At 39.4% G+C, this 27302-nt stretch overlaps 3 protein-coding genes across 3 annotated transcripts in view; all 3 read left to right on the forward strand.

The window, feature by feature from the left end:
* Nucleotides 1-730: 730 nt before the first annotated feature.
* On the forward strand, nt 731-22961 carry LOC139941383 (cartilage oligomeric matrix protein-like). Its single transcript, XM_071937847.1, has 24 exons — nt 731-965; nt 1172-1262; nt 6444-6758; nt 7112-7383; nt 8926-9025; nt 9524-9606; nt 9883-9949; nt 10579-10721; nt 11255-11395; nt 11742-11816; nt 12400-12552; nt 13011-13115; nt 13594-13701; nt 14027-14189; nt 14793-14911; nt 15285-15337; nt 16019-16104; nt 16498-16593; nt 16868-17043; nt 17419-17664; nt 18295-18369; nt 18494-18591; nt 18818-18957; nt 20132-22961. The coding sequence occupies exons 2-24, from the start codon at nt 1172-1174 to the stop codon at nt 20170-20172; spliced, it is 2946 nt and encodes a 981-aa protein (XP_071793948.1). The 5' UTR covers nt 731-965; the 3' UTR covers nt 20173-22961.
* The window catches only part of LOC139941387 (uncharacterized), a 64097-nt gene continuing 48377 nt past the window's right edge, over nt 11583-27302 (forward strand). Inside the window, exon 1 of the mRNA XM_071937853.1 lies at nt 11583-11592. The gene's annotated coding sequence lies outside the window, so the exon portion shown is untranslated. The remainder of the gene's footprint in view (nt 11593-27302) is intronic.
* Nucleotides 23380-27231, forward strand: LOC139941385 (uncharacterized). The gene is made up of 2 exons (XM_071937849.1): nt 23380-23792; nt 24393-27231. The coding sequence occupies exons 1-2, from the start codon at nt 23571-23573 to the stop codon at nt 26460-26462; spliced, it is 2292 nt and encodes a 763-aa protein (XP_071793950.1). The 5' UTR covers nt 23380-23570; the 3' UTR covers nt 26463-27231.

Genomic DNA, 27302 nt, shown 5'->3' on the forward strand with positions numbered 1-27302 from the left:
GGTCTATATATGACAGTACCAATTTCCAACATAGTATCGCTATAAAGGTAGAATAGTCGATAAAAAGATCAACGAAAGTATCGATAATAAGAATCGGCTGAAAATGGTTTAACAAAATTCGTACGTTTCCACGTGACGCCGTTTGAACATCCCGCCAAGGCCTATTATGTGTTAAATTGTATTTCTTGGTATCTGACAGTGTTAATTTTACAAACGATATACTTATAGGGATCATTAAAACAATGTCTATCACATCGAATTATAAATACCAAGATAATCAATTCAACACCCCCACGTTTTGGCAGTGATACCAACCAAAAATCATGGTATGCCATTTGTATTTCCGAAACTCAAACCATTAAGACATACACAAGAGACAAACTTGGGACGAAAATGTTTGCCATTCCAAAAATTTCTCCCCAAATTGCCTGTTTGGCAATTTTTGCCATTCGATATAATCGTGTATGTGTAGTTTTGACGACCCATGCCAAGTAAAGCAGTATCATCTATACAGAGCCTTTCAACCCCCTTCAGGAGCCACCCTGTGGTGCTGGTATGCATCGGATGCGGAGACACGCGAGCCTCAAGTCTTCAGGCTTCTTCAACTCTGACCAGAATATTTCCACCCCATGGATACCCGACTAGTATTAAGGCAGGCAAAGGTAAGGCTTGCCGTATAGCTACACATCGTGACCTCTGAGGCGCAGTAGTATATTTAGCTGGAAGGGATATGATAGTTGCGTCAGTTTAGAAGTGAATGTCATGACGAGTGGAGCTTCATCTGCCATTGGAGTTGTTCACGCATATACTCATAGGGCACTTATTGGCGTAGTTCGTTTTTTGTGTATAACCTATTGTATGCTAATGCGGATGTAAAAATCAACCAGTTGATTGCAGCTTTGAGAACAAATTGGAGTACATCATCAGGAAGGAAGAAGTTTCAGACGAGTTCTTGCTCTTTTAAGGTATCGTTGTCTGATAAGTTAACGCATATTGGAACACACATAAATTATTCTCATGTGTTTCAATCTAAGATACCCCAAACCTATACTTAATTATTATAATTTGACAAGATCAGCAAACTAGCTACATCTTTGGCTCGCTGACGTTTTGGTTGACATTGATAACAATTCTGATGCACGTTTCTAATTTTGATATTTTGACTTCGCAGATGGGGCGAATGTGGACTCCGCTGACGGTTGTTGTAGCGTTGAGCGTCGTTTGTCTTTTTACTGTGGATGTAGTCGATGCGAAAAATGGAGGTAAGTGTTGAAATTTAATTTTATGGTAAACTGTGTTGAAATGTTGGAAATGTATATCATGCTTTGTTTGTGGTCGAAGTTTAAATTAATGCTGTATAGAGTAAAATCTTCACTTTGAGGTGTTTTGCCTCCAAATTTCTTTTGGGATATCAAATTTCTTGAACAATGCATGCAGTAATTGTGTATCTTTTTGGAATGCATCGACGAGAACAAAGTATTTATTTCTCTTGCAATGTCTATGCAATTTAAACAAAAAAATTAAACTGAAAAAAACTGAAACGACTAACCAGTTATAGAAATAACATGAATTCATTATTTTAGGGTAAGATATTCATGGAATTTAACGGGGATCCAGGAATAGTCCGGGTGAATCTGCCAACAGCAGTGGGGTATCTGGCGCGCCTGTGCGTCGGTTCCCCATTCCAGACGCACTTTGCTGCTTGGCGGTCGCCGGTGTCTCTCTATATACCATCCCTCCGCAGGCATCACTCACAATTCCCGCAAATCTCTTCCGATTGCTTGATTTCTTGTTGCAACAATTGGCTGTAAAAAAATACCTTGTCTGTTCCACTCACTCACACCAGACCTTAGACTATATATTATTAACAGACGAATAGCATTCATTTTACTCCTTACTAAAAATGCGGTCTACTGCTGCGGGGTAATTGGATTTTCTACCGTGAAATATTTCCGCCAGCGGAAACATTCGACGGGAGACGCGGCGATCTACTTTAAAAATAGATATCAATGTTGGAAAGTTTTATTGATGTGTGAAGATGTGTATAAGAAACGCTGCTAACTTTGTTAGTGGATGGTTTCTAATTTTGGGTGCGCGTTATCATTTGTTGGACTTCGCAGAATGGCAGAGATGTTACGTGTGTGTTGGAGCCGGCAGATGCGATTACTGGGGATGGTTTGGCATTGCATGCTGATATAGCCTCGACCAATTCCGTCGAATTTGGGGGAATTATTAGTTGGATTTCGCAGGCTATAAAATGTTGTTGATACACTTGGATTTTTGGTATGCATCTTATTATGTGTTCACGTGAACTAAATGTAGGACACATACATGAGATTAATTGTATTGTATTGAGTTACCATCCTAAGTATAGAAACAACTTAACTTATTTGAGCTGAAATTCTACAAGTACTTTTCAAGTACTTTTCTAAAACATTACAAAGTGACATAATTTAATTTTCGATTGGTTTTCAACATTCCCATAACTAGTTCTGTTTATCTCAAATGGTTTGTTGTTTGTTGCTCCAACTGGTTCAAATTTCAAAGCTCTATATACAGAAAATGTATCAACGCATAACAACAATGCTCGGCAGAGAAGGGTTACCAGCGAAAATAATGTGCCTTCTATGACTGGTATCCTGCGTGGGAGAGTACATGTTGACCAACATTTTTTCGCTTACGCAGTTTTATGAATTTGGGGCCAGGTTATGTCAAGTTGCCTGAACGATTGCCCTGTAGACTATGTGACATGGCCCTTTTAAGGCTGAATTTTCTTGTGAACCCCGCTGCGTCACTGCAGACACTTCTATGTGGAAAGTTCACTTTCACCATTTGTATAATTACATTTAATGTGTATCTATGCTACTGTTCAAAATGTAAGTAAAAAAAACAATTTGATGACCTACAGGTAGCTTTTATATATTTAATTCAAATCAATACCAAAGTTAAAATACCTAATAGTTATTGGTATGTTGGTATTATCCATTTATAAAACCTAATAGTGCAAAGGTACACGTGCACTTCCATAATAACCACAACGTAAGATCCATTTGAAAATTGACATTTAACTTGCTAAATTATTTCATCATTAATAAAGTCAACAGACCTCAAACAGATTGTTAAGAGTGCTAAGGACTAAGGTAGTTAATTATGAGTCTTAGATAGGTCAAGGATTACCCTCGCAGACATCTGCAAAAAAAAGAAACACTTAAGACAGAACCTTCTTGATGGTATTTACTTATTCCTTCGTAAGAAACTTAACATCATTCATTACTAAGACGTAATTTTGTATGTTGGCTGCGCCTGTTAATTACTTATTAGATAGGTCAATGCTTACCCTTGCAGCGACTGCAAAACAGAACCACTTAAGACAGAACCTTTTGATGGTAATTACTTGTTCCTTATTGAAAAACTTATCAGTCATTGCTACGACGTATTTTTGATGTCGGCTGCGCATGGTAATTACTTATTCCTTGCTACGACATAATTGTGTATGGTGGCTGTGCCGAGTTTTTATTTGCATCTACTTTAGCAGTGGACACTATTGGTAATTATTCGAATAATTTGTCATTATAAAACCTTTCTTGATTACTAGTAATGGGGAGAGGTTGAGGGTATAAAACATTGTAAGAAACAGCTCCCTCTGAAGTGACGTAGTATTCGAGAAAGAAGTAATTTTCCACGAATTTGATTTCGAGACCTCAAGTTTAGAATTTGAGGTCTCGAAATCAAGCATCAGAAGGCACACAACTTCGTGACACGAGTTTTTATTTCTTCTTTCATTATTATCTCGCAAATTCGATGACCGATTGAGCTCAATTTTTCACAGGTTTGTTATTTAATGCATATGTTGAGATACACCAACTGTGAAGACTAGTCTTTGACAATTACCAATCGTGACCACTGTCTTTAAAGCCAATATAGCCAAACCTTAATTTCTGTACATTGTTCCATTGGTTGATGAAGTAACCCATGTTTGCATTACTGTACATTGCTGCAGATCTCTTAACCAACGTTGGATAAATTGTTCTGCAAGATCTCATATAACCAATATTGGATAAATTGTTATGGCTAGACTGCTCAGCTATAATTTTAGATCAATATTAACCTTGCGTATTCGATTTCACATCTCATTTGATCCATGACCAGGCTTTTATTTCTGTTCACAAGAACTGAGCACAAAGTATAGTGCAAAGATCCTAGACATGTCTTCAATACATTTGCGATGTTTCCTACTTTATAGAGCTGCTAAGCACAACAATTTGCTTAGCATGCAATTTTGTTTCATTGATAACAAAAAACCGGATTACCAACCTTTTTTCCAGGTGATTTCTGGATAATCAAACAACAGCTGAATACAAGTAATAAACAATGTGCAACAAATTAAAATTTGGTTGGTAATCCTGTTTTTATCAAGAAAGAAATATCATGCTAAGCAAATCATTGTGCTTATAGTAGCTCTATGAAATTTGGCCCTGGTCTCGTCTTGTGCGATCTACTTTCGACACCTGGGTGGGCGCATCTTGTAGTTTGATTCTGCGCACATGTGTCGACAGAACAGCTTAAAGAGGGGCTCAAATATAAGTTTTGTGATGCGCTATTTTATCAAATATAGAAAGCCTTGCAAATTTAAAAAAAAAATTGCTCTTGCCCCCCCCCCCCCCCCCACCTCAGTAATGATGACAATCGTTCACCTTGTCTCGACCCCAGTAGAATACACGAAGCCATAATTTTGAACAAACAAACAAACATCAAACACAGCTTGCAATTCAACAGTTATAACTTCAACATCCCGATTTATATTCTAATGCTCGCAACGATTTTTAAGCCGGCGGTCATTTTTAAAATTTGACAAAATATCACGTTTGAACACAACCACGGTCTAGATTTTATACAAATACCACACAGCATCGTTGGTCCACACTATTACGACCGCTAGGTCTGCCAATTCTCGACCATTCTTCGACTTGTTCGACTCCCCGTGGAGCATACACAACCTTCCATTAGACGACGCCCCGAGTTCAATCGTAGGTTCACGGCACCGCCCCTAGAACCCTGACAGCTCCCCCATTTACACACCTGTGGCTTAAGAAAAGCAAATTACGTCTGGGTGTCTCGTTCAAGGACACCGGGGTACCATGACCGGCATGGCTGGCACTCGACCTCGTTCTTTTTATTTGTGGAGACTCAGCCATTGGAGTTGAGAAACATAGTCCTATACAGGACCCTTATTCTGTATATATAGGCCTATAACAGGAAAGTGAAAAGGATGAACCACGAGCAAGAAGAGTGGACTGCATGGAGACATACTAAATCCGCACCATGTTTTCACAAATTATACATATTAATCTGATTGTGCTTGCATTTGATGATAGTTGTTGCTGCGAAAGCTTAGTTTTGATGTATTAGTTAGTCTTTAAGTGCTACCACTAGACCTTTTTTGATTTGTTCGTGAGAATGAAGCATTTGCTTGGTTTTCATCTCAACTTAGACCGTGACCAAATTGGCGGCTACAGATACGGCTTTACACGTCTATAATTCTGTTTCAAATACAACTATGGAACACGTGCTGATTTGGTTTGGGACATTTAGGCCTATAGTTGATTTGGGGTGCGGATGAAAACTTGAACCGGTGCGTTCTGGAAAGATTCAGTATGAGCTAGTGACATTTCGAGCAGTGTGCACTTACATGGTTCTGCGAAAAAGGACAATGCAACTCGGGAGCAACTCAAATGAGAAGATACAAAACTGTTTCCTTGACTCTGGGCTTGACTTGTGGCACGAGGCCAAAGAAAGTCTAACGGGGAGCAGCGGGTAGCGCGGGTACCGGTCTATTAAACTTACCTTAAGGAGATCTGTGGATGAGGGCTATACGCACTGTGGTACTTACCATGAAATGTGTTTTCATGTGGTCTAAAACAGCGACTTTAAGGTGTTAAATTAAGGTTTCAAATTGGGTTATAATAGGTTGTTGTTTTTACCATGTGTTTTATTTTGCCTACGTGTCTGCACACAGTTCTCTTCAAAATGACACTAAAGGTATAACACAGGATTGGTAGAGCTGACAAAATAATCGCACCCAGTGTTCATGTTTGTATGATCAACCATACGTAACAATTCTGTGTAAATCTTGGAGAAATAGTGAAAAAACATGCACAGTTTTTTAGCATATAGTACAGTGGTTGTATACAATCAAAATCAGGTGGGGGTTTTTCGTTCAAGTTTTCAGGTACAGTTTTTTCGAATATGACTTCATTTTCAAAATGGTTATCAAAATGGTTCTTGTATGATTTTCAAAATCAAAAGCTTTCATGCCAAAATTAAACAAGGATTTGTGATTTATTATTTGATATCTAAAATTTTAACAATGGTATTTTTTGTATCTTTACCAATCTTGTACAATCCTTTATAAATCATTAATTTTTCTAAATTTACTTCCACAGATATGAACCTCCTCGAGATGTTCCCCATCAAGACACTTCGAATCCCCGGGGTTTCCGTCGTAGACTGGGGTTCTACTCTCTTCGGTGACACCTACGAGTTCGACGGCAATTTGCAGTACAACTCCCTCATTGCGGACGAGGTGTATCTGAAGACGTTTGCCAAGGAAATCCGAAGCCAGGGGGAGATTTTCTTGGTGGCTAGAGTGATGTTAACACCGGGCGTTCAGAGCATTCTGACCGGTGTGTACTCGTTGAATAACCGGTATCCGTACTTCCAGGTTATGTTTGATGGGAGAGATACTACAAATGGTAAAGGTAAGACTTTTTGTTTAGATAAGATTTTGAAACTGTATCTAGTGATTTTGTGGGTACAGCCATGCGTATTGTGTAGAAGTTTTGGCTCTGAAAAGAGTAGGTGTGTTATGGACGTTTCGCACGTCCGGAGCGCTTCTCAAATTCACTGAACATTTTGGGAAGTAAAAGCTGACATCTGTGTACAAAACCACACTACTTCGAAGCGAAATGTTTTTCGAAATGCTTTATGCTATCGAAAAGCTGCTGTACTTCTCACCAAAAGTTGTTATTGCCAGTTATTTTAAGAGTGACTACCAAACGTATATCTTCCCTTTAGGTGGATTATAGCATTTTGTATTCCTTTTACTTTTCAGTGTCCTTCAGCTACATGATAGGCGAAGACAGCAGAACATTGGAATTCCTTGACGTCAAGTTAACGGACGGTCAGTGGCACACCTTCATTTTGCATTTTCACGAACTGAAAAACCCCTACAACGAGATGTCTTTGTACGTGGATTGCGACTTGGTTGGCAAACCGCAGACTCTGGCCGGACGGCTGGGAAAGACCTTCAACAAGAAGGCCCTGAACTTGGCCAAGATGACGGTAGGACAAGGCGGTCTCGTCACATCACCGAAACCACTGCAAGTACGTTTGATATATTTCCCTCTATCCCATTCACCTTTTAAGGGACAGATACCAACATTTACTGGTAACTCCAATGCAATCGCCACAATATAAAACACATTAACATAAATATTTCCACTTTTGTCTTGGCAAATTTGCAGGCAACTAGGCCTATAGTTCTATGCAATCTCCATGAATATATCATAATATCTATTTCCCAATTCTTGGCAGGAAAAAAATAATTTGTGTCACTGAAACGTTCCTTGTCGAATGTCTTCTGTACTCTAAAAACTTCTGGGTCAAAGTTGACCCGTAATTTGCGTCCGCAGGGGCCCTGACTCCTTTGTGAGTCAGGCTGAACCGGAAAGTGGTAAAGAGATGGGATTTCAACTCGAGTTCAGCGTCAATTGGATCCACTACCGGGTCATTTTGATACACATTCCGGATCATACTGATCTAGATATGGGTCAGGCCCAATAGGGCCCGGATCAGGGTCAATTTTGACTAGAAAGTTTGTATAGTGTAAAATACTTGTTGAAGCCTCACAACTACCTTTATTGTGGTACAGCCATCAGACTCTTGGTCAAACTGACTAGGAAGTAGGTCAGGTCCCACGAAACTTGAATCAGGGTCAATTCTGACCCGGAAGCTCCCGTAACTAATCTTTTATACCATTACAGCCAAACTGAAAAAATAGTCTGGCCCCTTTTTGGTGTGGCGATATCAATATGCATACTTGTTTTAGAAGACAGGGTTCTTTACATAGGGTTAACCTAGTTATAATGCCTGTTTTAGACTGACCGGCCAAGAAATGTCGAACACAAGTTCCTTCAATAAGTCAACATTGCTAGACGTAAATTGAATTTCCAGCACGATAAAGTCATCTATAAGGCATATCCCGGCTTGAAACACGTCTATCGACAAACAAACAAGTTACTGTGAGTTTACAGTAGGAGCCTACGCTATATGTGGGATTGCCCTTTACTTATTATTCCTTTACTGCAAGAAACATTCCTAACTCCAATGACCAATTACACTGCAAAGCGCATCTGTTCAGTCGCATCAAATCATTTTATTAAGCTTTTCTATAATAAGAAGAGATGGTTTTCCGAAGCCTAATTTGTATCTGGTATAATGGTTTATACTTAAAGGCACGATTATGTTTTTGGAAATGATCTTCAAAAAATGAAGTATTTAACGATCTGGAGACTAGCTTTGTGTCTCTCAAGATCGTCATGAATTAATGACTAATGGCGAAGTACTGCGTTGTATAAAATCAACCAGCATTCTCTTGTTTGTTTTTTCCCCAACTAAAAATGAGAACATTTTTTACGAACATCACTAAAACTCACTACATTAGAAATTCTTTCGCTTTTGTTGTTGTTGTTGTTGTTCATCTTCTTCTTCTTCTTTTGTTGCAATGTTTTTTCTTCGAAAACATTGATTACACAGCCTGCTGATAATTTAAAATGTTTGTTGATCTGTGTATTTATTGGAGGGTTTGAGATAAATTTACTTTTCCCAAAACCAACTCTGTTTCCCAACTTTAAACGTTCCAATTAGGGTTCGGTCCAGGGTGTGAAGTTCCTGTTTGGAAGCTCAATTGGCGAGGCTCTGGGCTCCATGGGATGCCAGCCGCTGGATGAACGGGAGAGGGATACCGGTAAGCAGTGACCCAGAATATACTCTGATATATAATTTTTTTTTCTGGAAAAGTTTTCTGGAAGTATTCTGGATGAAGCTAAATTATCATTAAAATTAAATTGGTATAGCAACAATTCTCAATGTTTTTGTTGATTGAGATAAACTCAGCAATCAACTTACTCAACTTACATAAATTTTACATAAATTTTAATAAATAAATAGTTTTCAGAAGTAAAAGTCATGCAGAATCACAATTGACCCGTTTGGGGGTCACAGGAGGAGCCCGACTCGTTTCTGGGTCAATGTGACCCAGAATTTGAGATGGCTAAAACTGAAGCAGAATCAGAGCTTAAACCCTTTAAAACTCTGTTTGAGGTCAGTCTTACCCAAATACGGGTCAGTCCCCCTGGGGCTTTTGATCCGGGTCAATTCTGACCGGGCGTTTTTAAAGTTTAAGTAGGTAACTAAAATGTGGCTCCTGAGTTTATATATCTATTGTATTTGTTCTTGCTTGCAGTTTCGGACTCCGTAGTTTTAATGGACGCCTTGAACTCATTGGTTGACTCCATCTACGTGTTAAAAAATGAACTAACCGAACAGGTAATTAACAATGTGTTTGTCTTTTTTTTGTCTTGCTACATTTTGATATTTTGCCTCCATCTTCATGGTCAATGACTGATCACAACTTGACTTTAGTGTAGTATACCATTTTAAATGTTAACTCAAATAATAATAGTAATACAGCATTTATAAAGCGCACTAAATCTGTGGAACATTCAAAGGCGCTGGTCAAAGAACAAGAAGAAAACTTCACTCAATATCTGCAACGGCTAAATGTTGAATTTAATTTATATTCCCTTTACTTTTTACTTCAAGACAAAGGAAATCACACGACTTCGTGCAGTGATGCAAAACTGTGCAATGTGCAACACCGTTAACCCAAGTAAGAATATATCCAATCTTTTTACCGTCTTCGAACGCACGGCCTAGGCTTGGGCTTCAGCTTGGTTTCCATCTGCCTGATTGAAACTCCGTAAGGAAAGCACACATCTGCTATTTAGCTGACGAAGCCAAAGCCCCAAGCCCAAGCCTAAACCATGGTTTCGAAAAGGTCCATATGGTGCATTTTCAACAGTGCTTTTTGACCAAATACAGTAGCCAACCTTGTATGCTCATACCAAAGTTTGGTCTGCAATTACATGTACATCATAATTATAACTCTCATACAAAAACTGTGTACACCTCGTGTGAGAAACAATTTTATACAACTAATTCAAATGCATTTTTTTATCGTGATTACATCATTGAGTATTCTTACTTCAAATTATTAAAAATAATAAGATGTAATAAGAAATATTTATAGGAATTCAGCACTGCAAGTAGGTTCTCTCAATGCGCTTTACAATACAAATAAATAAATTTATCTACTTCCATAATGTGGCATAGCTCTCCGAACGCCTCAAAATCTCTTTATTTTGGTCTAACTGTTTCGCCTTCGTCTTCTGTGCTTATAGTATTCCTTATCTATAATTGAATCACTTTCGAATCCATCACATTGTTGCATATCATCAGTTCAACCTCCGAAGTACGAGAGATGTAACTCCAATCCATGCTTCCAGAACGTCAAGTGTACCGACACACCAACCGGTTACTCCTGCGGTCCGTGCCCGCTCGGCTTCGAAGGCAACGGCACACACTGCACTGATATCAATGAGGTACACAAGACAATGTTTGCATTTATTTATACATTATGTTATAACACCACCACTTTACTCCTATTGGTTCATATCCACCAATTGTTCCTGAAATTGGGAGGGGAGGCGAACTGATGGAAAGAAATGGACACAAGAAAAAACATTTGTAAAGAGACTTTCAAATGACAAAGCCAAGAAGGCTTTATTCCAAGAATATGCATAACTTATACTTCAAACTAAAGTGTCCTACTAAATCACGCTTCATCTATTTCTGGTCGTTGTGAATCCATTTGGTGTAAAAGTGACCCAAAATACAGATCAGTCAATTTTGTTTCTTAAACACAGGTTGCAAGTCATTGTAACACCCTAAAATGATGAGTATAGCCAACATGTGACTCAGGTATAGGTCGACCCTGACCTGTTGTAGTGTTGTAGTTCCAAGTCAATGTCATCGTTTAATTGAGTACGGTCGACTAGACGAACATTTCTTCTTTTTAGGAAAAAGTATGAGCGGTTTAAGACGGCTTTTGACTAGTTTTGTGATTGTCTTTCAGTGCGAGTTGGCTAGCCCCTGCTCACCTGTCGCTACTTGTGTCAACCTCGTACCCGGGTTTAGATGCACGGAATGCCCCAACGGTTTCTTTGGCAATGCAATAGAAGGTGTTGGCTTGCAGGCAGCTCGCAGAGCACGACAGGTAAGCGGCTGATGGGTTATAATTGTCTATTGATGCGGCCATCTTGTTTTTTCTTGTATTCAAGTTAGTGATACCAAACCGAGGCAAGGAAGAATGATAGTCTGGTTCCGCATTTAACAGTTTATGTCATGAGATTTCATACATGCGCAATGTTAAACAGCTTCTGCTTGGGACCATAAGGTCATTAGTGCGATTTGTATGATTTTCAGAAAAATGCTTTTGAATATTTTGGAGCTTCTTGTTAGTGGGGTTTGATGGTCAAGATTATATTTTACTTGGAAATATTTATCTTTACACCTCTGTCGCTACCTCTTTTAATTTCCTCTTTTTAATGTTTGACCTCAAGTTTTGCAGAGACATCAATGAATGTAACATCAATAACGGACAGTGTGTAGAGAATTCCCGTTGCGTCAATACTCACGTAAGTAATCAATTGGGCCTTTCTAAAACATTCTTTTCATAATTAACTTAAAAAAATACATTCGCGGTATAGCCACAGGCAAGTTTTTAAAAGAACAGGATCTACACAGCAAGTAGTATTAACCTGTTTGAGGTATGGTGGACATTATAGAAGTGAACTGTTTGGTTTGGAAGTCTACAGAAAAATGTACCCAAAACCAAATAGCGTCAAAGTGGCTTGTGTTACACATAAATATACATTGATACCTCACCATGTAATGTCTTAAATCCCATATACGCCTACTTTCTACAACCCTAAAAAATATATTTGACTCCAGGTTTTTAACCCCAGCCGAGTGGTCTGGTGAAGAATTTGAACTTTTATACTTTCCATGTTAATCAAGGTTTTTAAGGCAAACTGATGACGTCATTACTCGTCGAAGTATTGGAAATCCTTAAGTATTGCGAATATGGCATGGGGATTGTCTCCGCACCAAAAAGTTGCTTTGGGGGCCAACTTTGATCGAATTACAGACATTACTTCCTTCATGTCAAACATGCAAGCAAATTACTGAAAAAATTTGTTTAATTGATTGATCTTACAGGGGTCCTACTTCTGCGGCGAATGCTTCGAAGGTTACGTTGGTAACCAAACAGTAGGATGTAAAAGAGAGAGGGTGTGTCCAGACGGTGCGTCGTTTCCTTGTCATGAACACGCGGAGTGTATGATCAAGAGGAACGGGGAATACTTCTGCGAGGTAAATTGTTACATCTTTTCTTGATTCCTTTGTTCTTAAATACACTATGGACACTATTGGTTATTCCTCAAAATAAGCGTTAGCATAACAACTTACTTGGTAACAAGCAATGGGAAGCTGTTGATAGTATAACACATTGTGAGAAACGGCTCCCTCTGAAGTAACGTAGTTTTCGAGAAAGAAGTAATTTGGTATTTCTCCTATTCAAATCAATGTAACCAAACCGAGGCTGGAAAGAGAAATAGTTCGGTTCCTTTTCAGTGCAATGTATACCAGCATCCATTTCTGTATTTGGATAATGGGAACATGTCCAAGATGGTGGCAGTATGATAAAGCTCTATTGGCAATTCTTTGTCTCTGGTCGTGGGGCTGATTTCATATAAGTTTTAACTTTACTTAATCATCCATTATACTGTATTGATATCTCTTTTTTCCCATTCATATTAATTTCGAAACAGTGTGACATTGGATGGGCTGGGAGTGGTTTCGTATGCGGAATCGACACTGACTTAGACGGGTTCCCTGATGAGAAGCAACCTTGTATGGACAAACACTGCATGAAGGTGAGGAACACGTCAGAATCAAGCGGCTATGGCTGTTGGCTGCTTAACGTTGAAGAAAGGGCATTTTATAGATCCAGTCATAACCAATGCAAAAAGCCAGACATTCGGAAATGACATTCGTATTGCTATTTTAAGAACCTTCGAAAACGAAAATTGAAGAATTTCTTTAAGTCAAGAATCGTAATATCGTAAAAACATAATATTATAATGAAGTCCAATGTACTACGTACGAGGAACCTCCACTGACCCAAAATAAATGACACAAGGTTTGAGCACAAATAGTAATTTTGTTTTAGTGAGTGACATCTTAAAGACCGGACCTTATTACGTATTGACGTCATCCAGCCGCCATCTTATAAGAAAAACGGCAACGGAACAATCGAAGCGCATAGATTTGTACGCGCGGTGCACAGTACTGGCTTAATTAACAACCCCCCTTTTGAAACACTTACTTAATTCTGTAATGACTTGCCAACAGGATAACTGCGTGAAGATTCCCAACAGTGGCCAAGAAGATGTGGACGGGGATGGTATTGGTGATATCTGCGATCTGGATGCAGATGGTGATGGCGTCTTCAACTTACCGGTAAGTATTTGTTTTTGAACGCAACATACGAAGTTTGGACCTGCGACCAAAAGAGGTCCACATAATTTAGGGACTTTGCTGTTAAAAACTATGTGAACTTACACACGTCCACACAGTGTTTTTTATAGTCGGTTGAGGAACAGAAGAGTATCCATACAGTGACTGCAGCGTAGAGCTGTGTGGGTATTGGAGTTTTTGACGAATTGGGAATAATGACGAATTGGGAATTCGTACATGGACATCGTGTAAGATTCTTACATGGTACATGGAGTGCCTCGATGATATCCTCAACCCAATTGTGAATTGTGTTGATTTTTTTGTCTAGGATAACTGTCCTCTGGTTGGAAACCCAACGCAAGAAGAAACGGACGATATGGATGACGTAGGTACGCAGTGCGACAACTGCATACGCGTGTTCAATCCAGATCAGATTGATACAGACAGAGATGGCATGGGAGATGCTTGTGATGACGACATCGATAATGACGGTATGCCATTTCAATTTTAATCATATCTATTCATGAAGACCACTCGAAACGTAGGGTAATTTCTGAATTATCTCTTTAGTTCAATTTTGTGTGAATGGTAGCCTCACCAGAATGAGATGGCGTGTGAGATACTTGTGATACGACTGTGATACGACACTGATAACGATCATGGCAGTAACTCGATTTCACTCAAAAAGACCATCGAAACGTCAGGTTATTTTCTGAATTATCTCAACTCATTGTGTTATATTTCAATTGTGCTAACGAAAACCTCACTACATTCTCAATAGTATTCTCACCATGCGAAGTTTCAAATTATGTACACATCTTAAATCATTGCCCCAGCGTGAAAGGGTTTATCTGGCTGTGGCATCGGCTGGCCCATTTCTGAACCAATTTAATGACCTGGATCCTGCGTCAAAAGGAACAATAGTCAAAATGACGCAGAATCACAGCTAATAAATCCATTCTAAAACCCCTCTCCGTGTCAGGTTGACCCGGAAGAGGGTCAGGCCCCCTAGTACCCGGAGTCCGTGACAATTTCACCCCGTGTATTTTAAGAGTGTGGACTCATTGTGTGTTTTCTGTTCCTTTTCTGCTCAGGTGTTCCGAACGGTGATGATAACTGCGTCTACAATCAGAACCAATACCAATGGGATACCGACGTTGATGGCGTCGGAGATGAGTGTGACAACTGTCGCTACATTTTTAATCCTTCCCAGGTACAAATAATTAATTATCCTCACCAAAAACAAGAGTTATACTGTTCAGAACAATCTGATCTACAATAAAATGGCAACACACCCATAAACAGTGGCTAGACTACACTGTCAACTACAGAGTAGGCCTTCAGAACTGGTAACCATAAAAAGCTAAAAACTAACAGACCACTGATTCTAAAATCCAATCCTGCAGAGAGTTAGGAATAGGTCTAAAATATTGTAAGTCAATAAAAGAAAATTTCGTATTTACATTGTCGCATAAAGTATTGGTGTGCACACAAAATCGCTGGTAAACATTGTTTTTGCTAAAACTGAATCAGAAAGAACTTTCTGGTCGATTAGTGAGTGACGAATTATCACTTTTATTTTTCAGAGTGATGAAGACGACGATTTATTGGGAGATGAATGCGATACGGGGATCGACACGTGAGTAAAATAGACATTGTTGACTTTTTGATGTCACAAGTTTGACAATCGTATATTTATGTTTAGGATAAATTTGCATCGGGAGTAAACATTATTAACTTTTGGTTGTATCCTTACAATGATGTGTGTAATAATTGTATTATCAGGGGCCAATTTCATAGAGCTGCAAAAAAATTGCTTAAGCACAAAAATAGCTCGCTTATTTTACACATGTTACTGGCCAAAATTTCATGCCATATATATTGCTTGTGACTGGTATTTAGCTGTTGTTTACTTAGCAACACAATTGAGTGGAGTCTTGGCCGGTAATCTGATTTTACTAAGCAAGGATTTTTTTGCTTAGGCAAACTTTTGTGCTTAAGCAGCTCTATGAAATTAGGCCCAGTACTTTCCCGAGTTCTGTGTGAACAACTTCACAGGCACATTAGTCGGGTGGAATTCGACCCCCACGACCGTTACAATTCTAGAGCAGATGTCAAACTAAATTAGACCCCCGAGATAGCCCTGAATCTAGAAGCAGTTTGAACTGCCTGATAGTCTTCCCATCCAACTGAATGTCTTCCGCCCAACCAACTTGCAAATCAGTTGTAGTGAAGGAAACGGGTTCTAGAACTCATCGATAATGTAACCTCATGGAATGATCCGATCGGGGTTTTTTGTTTTCGTTTTCTTTTGATACAGTGACAGCGATGGTATCCAGGATAATGAAGACAACTGCCCCTACGTGGCAAACAACCCACAGCTCGACACTGATAGAGATGGTTTCGGTAGGTTAGACCACAACTTTTCTTAACCCTTTCTCGATTGTGTGTATAAATAGTTTAATAGTACGGCAGAACTTGGTGTGCACAACCCTTCTTCACAACCGCACAAAAACTAAAATTTGTCTTACGATATTAATGTCAAACATTAGTGGCTTTACTAGGACTCGTTTTTAATGGCGAAACCAGTACACTTGGATCAAGTCGTTGATTTCTGTGATCACCCAATTTCGTTCTGGCACAAGTAGTTTGCATTCACTTTCTCTTGTTGCAGAAAGTTAACTTTTCTTAATTTCAAAGGCTAATAAGGAGTCAGCTTGATTTATATTTCGAATCATAGAATTTGAATTAACACACTTTATATTTTTAGTATGACGTAATCATTGTTTCTTTGAACAGGTGACGCATGCGATGATGATGACGATAATGACCGTATACTTGATGTCGATGACAACTGTCGCCTAATCTACAATCCAGATCAAGCAGATACTGACCGTAAGTTTTAATAATTATTATCTTTGTATTAATTTATTAACAGTCCTGCATAATGAAATATTGTTGTGAATCTGAGAAGTGTTCTGAGATCATTGGCATTTGGAAAGCTCATGGTGGCGCTTTATATTATTTGATACTGCATACATCAGCCTCGCTACCATTGGCAGTGCGCAGCACGGATACCTCTCGTATTAAGGGATTCTTGGGGATAGTACACAACTGGGAACGAGATTGCGTGTAGTCATGCTCTCTGTTTATGTTCATTTTGTTTCAGAGAATGGTATTGGAGATGCGTGTGCCGATTTCGATCAAGACGGGGTACCAGACGAGGATGACTCGTGTCCAGAGGATGCAAAGATTCAACGTACCGACTTCAGATCCTTCCAGACTATTGTTCTGGATCCAGAAGGCACATCACAAGTTGACCCGAAATGGGTTGTCTTTGATGAGGTAATGCCCCCCCCCCCGCCCCTGCTTATACTTACTCACATTTAAGATATTTGAAGTCCCAAAAGGCAACAGTAAAGTTTGCTCCCTGTTTTCTCCCATTCACTACTACCATTTGGAGAGAAAGGTTGAGGAGTCGTGTTTGCCTATCTTTAACTGGGCGGTAAATTCATTGTATATGATACTGTGAAACTGGCAACTCATTTTAATATTGTCTGCAAAAAACGAACTTTCAAAATTTCGAAACAGAGAATTATTCTTTTCATAAACTGTACTATATTAATTCGTAATGTATCAGTCTTCGAGCTATTTTTTTTTTCGAATTTGATTCTTAAACAAACCAATTCAAATCGATTTTATTTTTTCCCTCGACTTCAGGGCAAGCAAATCATGCAGACAATCAACAGCGACCCCGGTCTAGCCGTCTCCTACCAAGCCTTCGACGGTGTCGATTTTGAGGGGACATTTTTCGTGAATACCAACACCGATGATGACTACGCTGGGTTTGTGTTCGCCTACCAGGACTCGGCGAGTTTCTACACGTTGATGTGGAAGCAGGGCCTGCAGACGTACTGGGAGGCCACGCCATTCAGAGCTGTTGCTGAACCCGGCTTTCAACTTAAGGTATGACTTCAATACACATGTTCAATGACGTCATGGGCCGCCATCTTTGATGAAACTTGCATGCGTGAAAGGCTACCATTGGCTGAGAGTCGTGCGCAGCGCGTACACAATTGCGCTTTACTTTTGTTCGTCATCAAAGATGGCGATCATAACGATCAGTGAATATAAAGATCAGTGCAATTCATCTATACACCGATTCAATAGCTTCCCTGGGTCGACCCCGTCGTGTGTTTTTTTTTCCAGGACGAACGTGTGCAGATAATTACCCACGTTCGTCCTGGAAAAAAAACGCCACACACCGGGGTAGACCCAGGGGAGCTAAACGAACGCACCCAAAGATCACCAATTATGCCTTTAAAGAAAACGGAAAATACCAAACAAAACTCCGTTGCCGGTATGGGATTACAGGGGCAAGGATTGGAAACAACTTTGAAACAAACGAAGCTTGAAGAACGAGTGTAAAAGGTTCCTTTGCAAACTTTTAATGTGCTGCCCACAACATTCCATCAATGTAAGATCCTAACTGTACAGAAATTGCACCATTTTAGAGTATCTGAAACATAATTAGAGCAAATTTTCCGCAATATCTAACTTATTTATGTTGTGTATACTTTTTGTTTGCTCTGGCAGGTTGTCAAGTCTGAGACTGGTCCCGGTGAGATGATGCGTAATGCATTGTGGCACACAGGGAACACGACCAACCAGGTACGTTTGGTGCCATTAACTTGATCGTTACTCCGTGCTTTGTTTTGGTTACGTTATTAGTAGACGTTTTTCAAGACGTTTTTCATTTATATTTAGTTGTGCTTTTATTGTTGTTTCTTTGTAGGTTACTCTCCTTTGGCAAGATCCACTTAAAGACGGCTGGAAAGACAACCAAGCATACAGATGGATTGTAAACCATAGACCCTCTATTGGTCTCATCAGGTAGCCATGCCTGTTCTGTTTTTGATTGTTTATTCAATGTTGTGTGTGTTTTATTTTTTCGAGGATGGTTCCTATACAATAATAAACAAATCACAGCAAACACAATTTCATTGGTATTATTCGACATTTTCATTTTTTAAATATTTTTTTAAATATTATTTTTATTATTATTTGTTTCCATTATGGTTTATTTTATTGTTGAGTAATGAGTCATTTCTTCTTCTAGGGTGAGATTGTTTGAAGGAACTGATATTATAGCCGATTCTGGATACCTCATCGATACGACATTGAGAGGGGGACGTCTTGGTCTCTTCTGTTTCTCACAAGAAAGCATCATCTGGGCAAGGCTGTCTTATAAATGCAACAGTAAGTCCAACCAAAACTGACAACGCCCTCAACGGTATTTTTGTCAGCAATTTACATTCAAGGTTGTACTTTGTGTACATTTTCTTTAAATGATTAAAGTCACATAATCTTTTTTTTTACACTTTTTTTTAATTTCATACATAATATGCACTCCCAACAACTCACTAACATACAAACCAAAATTGGAGGACAAAACATAAAAAACCTTATCAAGAAACAATAAATAACTAATTAAACCGTAAATCTCCACTTTGTGTTACCGTTAAACTTATGCATAGTGTTTGAGCTAGTCGCAATCTTTGTTCTAATTCATAGTTAAATTTTACTAAATAAACAGCAGAATGAAAGTTAGGCCTCTGTTGATTAAACCTGCTTCTGATATCATCTTCTTTGTTAATAAAATGCAAAGGTTTAATAAAAGATCTGGCTGGTCAGTGTTTTGACCAAACAGAATGGATTTAAAATTTAAAGTAATTTCCTCTTGCGTCAAACCTTTCCACCAATTCTCAAACTGTTTCCAAATAGGCTGCGTAATAAAGTCACATAATTACTATGAACAACAGTATGTTCCTATTTACATTTCTTCGCTGGTACTCCTTGAAAGCAAGTTGAGCTAAGTATTGAAGATTGTGCCTTTAATGGTGGACACTATGGTATGGTGCCTTTATTGGTGCAATGTGCTCTTAACCTATTGCTGTGCAAGTAAAACGTTAGTGGCTTTAGGCACCCCCTTAAACTGCTCCAATGTGGGCAGTTCGATAATTGTACCATTTTTTAAGGGGTTATGTGTTTTTTTTTCTTATATAATTCTCAGTTCAGTTTATTTGGGGATTTCATTTCAAAAACATATGTAACAAGTAGTCACGAGCCCTGATGATGTCCTAGTAATGATGTCAGTATTAATATCATAATTGAGCATTACTGCAATTTCCCCGCCAATAATTTCATGACTTGCATTGCTACAATTTCTTCCCACCATTTTTGTGCGGCATAATTTCTTAAGATGGAACTTGTAGACAAGAATTCTCTCTCAGACAAAATCCCAGACGATTGTGCATTGCTTCCAATTCGCCTGCCAATTTGTGTGAAAAACAAATCTTTTTATGTGGCATGAATTCTTAAGATGGGACTTTCGACAAGTATCCATGAATGATTTTTGTTTTTTCTTTCGCAGATGAAATCCCAGACGACTACAACTACCAGAACAGGGGATGAGAGGCGTCACAGCGCATACCGGCTCATGTATACCATTCAAGACGTGGTGCTGGACATTAATAAACCAACAATAAAGTGGCATATTGTATATTCACATCTTTTTATTCAATACATTTTCGTGGAGATTTTTCGGCATTTAAATGAGGGTTTTTTTTTTCGCCCAAAAGAGACTCTGCCAATAAATTGTAGTCTTTCCACGCTCCAGAAACAACAATGTTTCAATGTTGAACAATGTCCAATTAATGGTGACAATGTTAATAATACTGCATCTGAGCCAACATGTAAAAACAAAAATTTAAGTTTGCTATAGCAACCATAACCTTTTGACAGTTGTTTTTATTTATTTTGACCTCGACAAAAAAAGGTTCTAAAGAAGTACTTCAATTTTTTTTATTCTTATCAAAATCACGTCACTATTTGATTTGGCGTCACATATTAGAAGAAAGCCCTCGAAATCCAAAATTACTGAAATAATATAACCATAATTTACTCTGACAAACAAAATAGACTTTCAGCACAGCGCCCTCAATGCAAGTTTATACGCAAAACGAAGGATCAGATTCAATTGTGTCTATAAACTGGGGGAAAATTGGTTTAGATTAAATCTTGGTTGTATATTTAAATATACATAATTTTAGTGTGCTAATTATAACATCACTTTGTTTATCAACGCATGATGTGATGGCAAAGAGTCAAATTGTTTCGTTTTAAAATAAAGGATTTTAAATTTTTGCACTTTGGTGACGAGGTTGTAAGTCGGGTCAAGTACAGCACCTCATTAAACGTTGTATACCATGCTGTAACATAATAGTCAGCACCAGTCTAGAGAACGAGATTGCATGTGGGGAAAACAAACATGTGCTGCTAATTTTTTGGAGAAAACCATTCGCTATGGTGGAAACTATGAGCTGGCTTTTGCACGACGTGGTGTGAAGCAAGTAGCTGATGCCAAAAGGTAAACCCCTCTCGTTATAACAAAAACTAGAAAGGTAACTGATGTTCAAATGCCACAATAGTGTGGCTGTTTTGTCGATCTAAGAAAGGAGTGGTCCAAGCAAGTGTTAAAGCTGTCAGATTTGTGCAATGATATACATGAGTGAGCAAACTGCTCCGTTACGCTCTAATAGCTCCCAGGTCTAAGTTAACAAAAGGTACTAGGTTAAAAGTGTTACATAATATTTCGCCACCATTGATTGGGTATCATTTACAGGATAACAAGAATGTTAACCAAGAATTTGTGTCAGAATAGCGACACAGAATAGGCGCCAGAATTGTTGACCAAGAATCCGGGTCCGAATATTGGCCAAGAGTCCATAGTGTGATAAGGGCAGTGTCCCACTAGACTGGACCAAAATGTCTTGGACCAAATTTAACCCGAATTCCTTGGATAGTTTTAACCGAGAATCTGAAAATAAACCCCAATATCACTAACCTATAGATTACAGGTCATTATTAAATGGCAGGAACACGGGTGGTGTTGACTCATATTCCGGGTCAGTAGTGGCAAGAATACAGGTCGAGTTGACCCGTATTCCGGGTCTGTGGTGACAGGAACACGGGCCGAGTTGACGCAAGATCCCGGAACCTGGATTTGATACAATTTTGACCTGGGAGTTTTTTAGAGTAAATCTTTATATTTAAAGCTGTATAAACCGCGATTAAAAGTAGAATACTTTCTTTAAAACTTTGGTTTATCTCTATTATTTCAATAATCATGTGGAAATTATTATCGAAATTATCAAAAGGGTGGCACGACATTGGTATGAAAATGTATTCACGAACGATTAAAAATTAAAAAACAATAAAATAGAAAGCTAATGCAAAATTTGCAAATCCATGATCTAAGTGCAAATAGTGGTTTTGAAACAAGGTAACACACACCAAAAAGACAAACATTTTAATTATCACTAATTGCTATGAAAACAACATTGGAATGAAATATACTCTTCCGGAAACCAAAGATGTACCACCACTTTTCGTAATTTTTGATGTGATAAGAAAGTTTTCTTAGAAAATGTCCTCCGTTCATAGTTTAAAAACAACAACAACTTGCTTTATGAACAGAGGGATACCATTTTCGAATAATAGTTACAATTGAGTTTGCATATCTAAGCCTATTATAATGTTTATTATCAATTTTATTTATGCGCTTCCGGCAAAAAAAGTTCTGCAAGTTTTTCTCATTAAATACAAATTAAAAATATTTTATCTCAAATTTTGTAAATTTCTTGTAAAGTTGCGATAATTTGTGTCTCCCAAAAAACACATAAGAATGAACATCAGCGTATAGAGGAAGTGCCTATGCTAAAGCGCTTATTGTTACGGGGTTTCAATGTGTTAGTATCCCCTGTTAAGCTCTTGCGCGGGGGTGTCGAATTTCTGAACACTTTGGCGTTCCATATAACTTTCCAACGTCAAAATGGTTGCAGATAATTTTAATAGTTACACGAATACCTTTTTTTGTAGAAGAGCAAAAAACACTACAACGCTCCACACCCCACCCAGCAAAATATGTTGTTCTGATATTTATGTATATGCTATTTTGTTAATTTAATTATCAGCGAGTGATCTGGTTGGTATTTTCCGTTTTATTTGTGTGTCTGTTTGTTTGGTTGTTGTTTTATTTGTTCCTTTCCTATTTGTTGTCTTAATATCAGCTGGTATATTATATTGTTTATTTTTATTTGATACGATTGGAATTAACGTATTAAGTTTCGTTTTTCAAATATATTCCAAAATTTGCCCATTTTGATTATTATTTCGACCGTTTTGAATAATATAGAAAATAAAAGAAATAATAAAAGATGAAAACAGAAAAGTCGAGTGTGTGTATATTTTAGCGTGGATGTCATTTCCAGTAACAGGGCCTACTCTTCAACTTCTCAGTGATTATAAATAGTTCCCTTTTCGTCATTAGGCTAGCCCTCTCCCAGCAGTCCTTGACGAAGTGCTGACCATAAGAACTAGAGGAGGGTGCACGAGTGATGCTTCGTGCACAAACGCCACGGGACCGCAAGATGACAAGCGCGTCATTCTGCACGCGCGTTGAATATGAAATACACGTTTGATTTTTTTTTATTGAACCACTGGAATGATGTTGCTATAAAACTCAGCGTTGAACTCACACTGTTTGTCCACCACATTGCGCTGCACGCGGGCATCAAAAGGTGCATCTGCGTCCGCGCGTTGATACCAATCGAATGCCTCACTATCTTCGTGCATCCATGCGTGCCCTAAAATTATTTCATGGAATCATCAATTTCATGGTTAAAAAGTAGTAGAGATCAATGGTTGAAAATTACAGACGTTTTATAACTGACGATAACACTGAGATTACAACTCAACATTCTACCTGAAGAATGTTCAGTGACTGACTAGAGTTCGGGTTGAGAAACCTAATGACTTCCACGTGGCAAACATCCCGATCAGAGAGCCCGATCAACCGTGACGGGGTCGAAAGTCTTGAGTATCGGCCAATTATGCTGAGTGAAGATACGTCGAGAGAAGAGGTGGGGTCGAACGGAGAAGATGAAGATTTATCTAAGATTGATAAGGACCAACAGCAAGAGATTGGAACACCATCGTGTCAATCAAGTTCCAGTTCAGTTCGTATTGTTGAGGTACGTTCAAGTGACCGCACGAAGAGGGGAGGCATCACAACACAGAATCAGGCGTTGAGAAATGATAAAGTTTTCCATAACACGCTTTAGCCTCCCCTGCTGAAATCTCAGGGTTCTGTTTTTGGGGGTCCATGACATGTTAGCCTGGATGGGACGCCATGGTTGTATGCAATGAGGTGTCCAGCCTGGGCTAGGTCCACCCTAGACCTAACCTCGGATACCCCAATCTCCGGAAAAGGAGTACAACTGGGCTGTGTTGTGAGCAAGACACTATATAAGGGTAAGGGTTGTGAGCAAGACACTATATAATTAGTTGGCGTTCATGTCCTTACCTATGGACTTTGCCGAATAATGACGTAAGTCAACCCCTTGCCCTGATGACGAGTTCTTGCTGGTGTGACAGGATTTTCTGTAACCGCGGCCTCTGACTGATATAGCACACTCTTTTAAATCATCTTCCGCCAGCTCATGTTAATTTACCATGGGGGACACAATCTCCAGCGGACAGATTTCCATGGTACACCGGCAAGGCCAAGGGAAAATTGTTTGTCACAAAGACATTTTGAACAACAAATTTACATCGATGTATTTTCTTTTCAGGGTCTGCCGTTCGAATGCCCGCTGCTGTTGAGTGATGATGACTCGCCTTGCAACACCGACGGTTCAATAAATTCGACCTCAACCAAACCAGCTCCAATCGAAGAGGAGGAACGATGTACTTCTGAAAAATTCTTGTCTGACTCGACCCTTGGTAGATGCAGTAGATGCAACCAGTCGTCAGCTGCCGAAATCGAGACCGTTGATATTCAGGTACCGCAAGAGGGCGCCACACAAGCTCAACAGGAGACAACCGACGATTTTCCGTTACTGGTAGACGGCAATCATAACACGGAGATTATTGTAGAGCTCATATCAGACGCAATGGAAGGGTGTTACGCCAGTGCATCAAGTGGCCAATCCATTGAGACTGTTCCTTCATGCCCAATAGAACATGAGTGTTGTTGGGACACTCAACCAATCAACAGGGAGCGCGCCAACTGCGATGTCATCACAGCTGACGTCTGCTCACCTAAGTCATCTTTCCATCCAGAGGATGAGGAGGAGGAAGACATAGTAATACTATCCATAGAATCTTCAAAAACCCCAAATGAGTTTCCAGTGGACGCAATTCAAGAGGATGATTCTGAGGTGTTATCGAACAATGCCGAGTATTCTATCCTACTGCCCACATTGGTTGACGAGCAGAGGGAAAACAAACCAAAGTCAAAAGACTGTCCCTTCGGTGGTAGCCATGAGAACACAGAAAGTCAAACAAGGGTCAGTGATAAACCCTCAGATCAAAACTCTAGAGACAAATTTATCTTCGATGAAGAAGAATGGATGGCAACACCAATCGTCCAGCAGCCGACTACTGTACAATGGGACGCTGAGGAGGAAGTTTTGGACAACGAAATTGATAGTGTGAAGACCTGTCTATTTCGTCCAGTATTCCGTCCAGTATTCACCACTGCAAACAAACCAGCGAGCCACAGCACGAACACACAGTTCATTGAGTCTCTATCACCTCTGTGTTTATCTCTTCGTCAAGCTCCCCGCATTATAGAGGCAAAAGGATACCACTCAGATAGCCAACTTGGAGAACCAGAACTCGGTGACCATACCGTGCACACCTCCTCATCAGAGTCTACGACATCGAGTGCTGCGTTCGTCGAAGCGATGAACCTCAGGAACCGGCAGAAATCAAACATCTTTAAGAGGCCGGACTCCACACCATTTGAGGATGGAGCGAACGATCTCGACGCTGTCGCCAAGTTAGGAGAAGCAAAACAAGACCCCTCTCAGAAACCCCACGATATCTTGAAAGAGTCACTACACTCAGATGAGGAAACCTTATCTGAAATGAGTGAGACTTCGCCATGTTCTAATTCCAATCAAGCAGACGATGTTGAATTAGAGGAGGGATCCGAAAAAAGACCCGTGAGCCTGGACAAAACAGACAATCTTACAACACTAGAGGTAACCGTAAACCTAACACCAGACTCCGGGGACGGACACACTCAAGAGAACGAAGATCGTCAGGACTTTGGCAAACGCGGGTTGGAAGACAGCAATGAAACCAACAAAGAAATCATTACGCAATGTGATGGTAAAGATCAGCACATCCAGGAAAGCAATGGTTTCGAAGGGAAGCATTGCAAACAGGATACTGGTAGTCAAAAGATTGTGTCTTCGGATTTCAACATCCCTCCACAAGTGAAGTTCGGTGTGCTGCAACCACTAAGCAACAAACCCTTAGATGTGGAGGTTGATGACATTGACAACGAGAACAGCCAAGTTACCAAAGACCACCAGACGCAACCACAAATGAGCCCAAGACCTTTCGATCAATCAGGGCATCCAAAACACGACAACACTTTGACCAACAGAGCAAGCGCTGCTCGCTCCCCGTCAAAGAAAGTAGAGCGACTCCGCAGGCGAGAGTTGTACCGTATGACACGGGAAGTGACGCTGCAGAAGGAGCGGTGCGAGAGGATGCAACAGGACGCACTCAGGTCCGTCGATGAGTTCAATCTCGTCCGGAAGGAAGTCTACCGTCTGTACGACAGACTGAACAACAATCAGACCAACTTCCGCAGTGAACAGCAGTGTTCTTTAAGTTCAATCCTCTAATAATCAAGGTGGATACGCGAGCGAACGTGTGCCCATGTCACAGCTGGAGACAATTTTAGGCAATTTTGTTCCCAGTGTAATAATAGTTTATGTGAATGTTGCTAGAGATCGCATACTCTCTCAATAAGAGACAATTTTTTGCACACACATTTTTGGAGCAGGCAACCTCAAAGAAGAGAACCCATTCACATTTGAATGTTCACATAATTTTTCTTGGGGATCGCACTAAAGACAAATAATAGTCATGTGCTAGTAGCATGCACTGCAGTTGGTTGCCCCCAAGTTGCCTGTAAAAGTTGCCTCGTGTGACCCGAGAGAAAGAATGGTGTGACAAGACCCTATTATCGACACTGTTAAAATTAGCTGCTGGCATTTTGTCTAAATTGTCCCTTACCATGCACTTTACATATATTTATTTTCTATTAGTTTCAAAGTCATCTCCTAACCCTCCCCCTTTCTTGGTATAATGTAAGTGTAGGCCTGCGGTTGTTCTGTTTAGAATAATAAATGACGTGTCGGGCATAAATAAAAAAAGAGGTTGTTCATTTACCATCCATTGGCTAATCCTGTCTCCGATGTACATGCACAAGTTATAGTAATTTGCGTTTCAATATATTAATAATGTGATCCACTCTGTGAAAATGAGTCAGATGTCGCCCAATGCATTATTAAGTTATGGACAGTTTAATGGGGAAAATAAAAATAATTAAACAATTCTTTTATTTTTTTATTTTATTTTATTTTAAAGATCTATAATTATTTGCATGGTTAACCTTTAGAACACTTCAACTTTTAGCGATAAAGCTATGAATACAACAATTTTGTGATCATACTTACGTC

Source organism: Asterias amurensis, chromosome 9 (genome assembly GCF_032118995.1).
Source record: "Asterias amurensis chromosome 9, ASM3211899v1".
Classification (NCBI taxonomy): Eukaryota; Metazoa; Echinodermata; class Asteroidea; order Forcipulatida; family Asteriidae; genus Asterias; species Asterias amurensis.